Here is a 324-nt window from a genome sequence, read left to right as displayed (position 1 = left end):
AAGCCCGCCCCCAGCCCCAGGGGCAGCACGGAGCCACCGGCGCCGACTACCCACCTGATGAGGGTTATGAACTGCGTCATGGTCAGCTCCTCGGGAACCAGAAACTTGGTTTTGTCCAGGAGAGGAAGGTATTTCTCCTTGTGGTACCTCTCAACAATTACCTGTTTTAATTAGAGCCACGCTTAGCAAAACCTAAAGCCCCCACGTCCCTTCCTCCCCTCCCACGCATCAGAGAGAGGCGCTTTCTCAGCAGCAGCAGCGGGAAGGGCCGACAGCGACCCAGAGACTCACCGGGATTTTCGTCGGGAACTTCGCCCGAATTCC

The 324-nt window shown here is 58.0% G+C and overlaps 1 protein-coding gene across 1 annotated transcript in view; it reads right to left on the bottom strand.

Annotated features, from left to right (window-relative positions):
* LOC104276996 (microtubule-associated proteins 1A/1B light chain 3C-like) overlaps positions 1-321 on the bottom strand; it is a gene marked incomplete at its 5' end in the record, with an annotated part of 1,465 nt that extends 1,144 nt beyond the window's left edge. Inside the window, 2 exon segments of the mRNA XM_009873494.1 lie at positions 55-161; positions 292-321. Coding sequence (XP_009871796.1) covers positions 55-161; positions 292-321 — 137 coding nt within the window.
* Positions 322-324: the final 3 nt, after the last annotated feature.

Source organism: Apaloderma vittatum, unplaced genomic scaffold (assembly GCF_000703405.1).
Source record: "Apaloderma vittatum isolate BGI_N311 unplaced genomic scaffold, ASM70340v1 scaffold20857, whole genome shotgun sequence".
Classification (NCBI taxonomy): domain Eukaryota; kingdom Metazoa; phylum Chordata; class Aves; order Trogoniformes; family Trogonidae; genus Apaloderma; species Apaloderma vittatum.
Note: the sequence above shows the minus strand (reverse complement) of the source record. Positions and strands in the feature narration are given on the sequence as shown.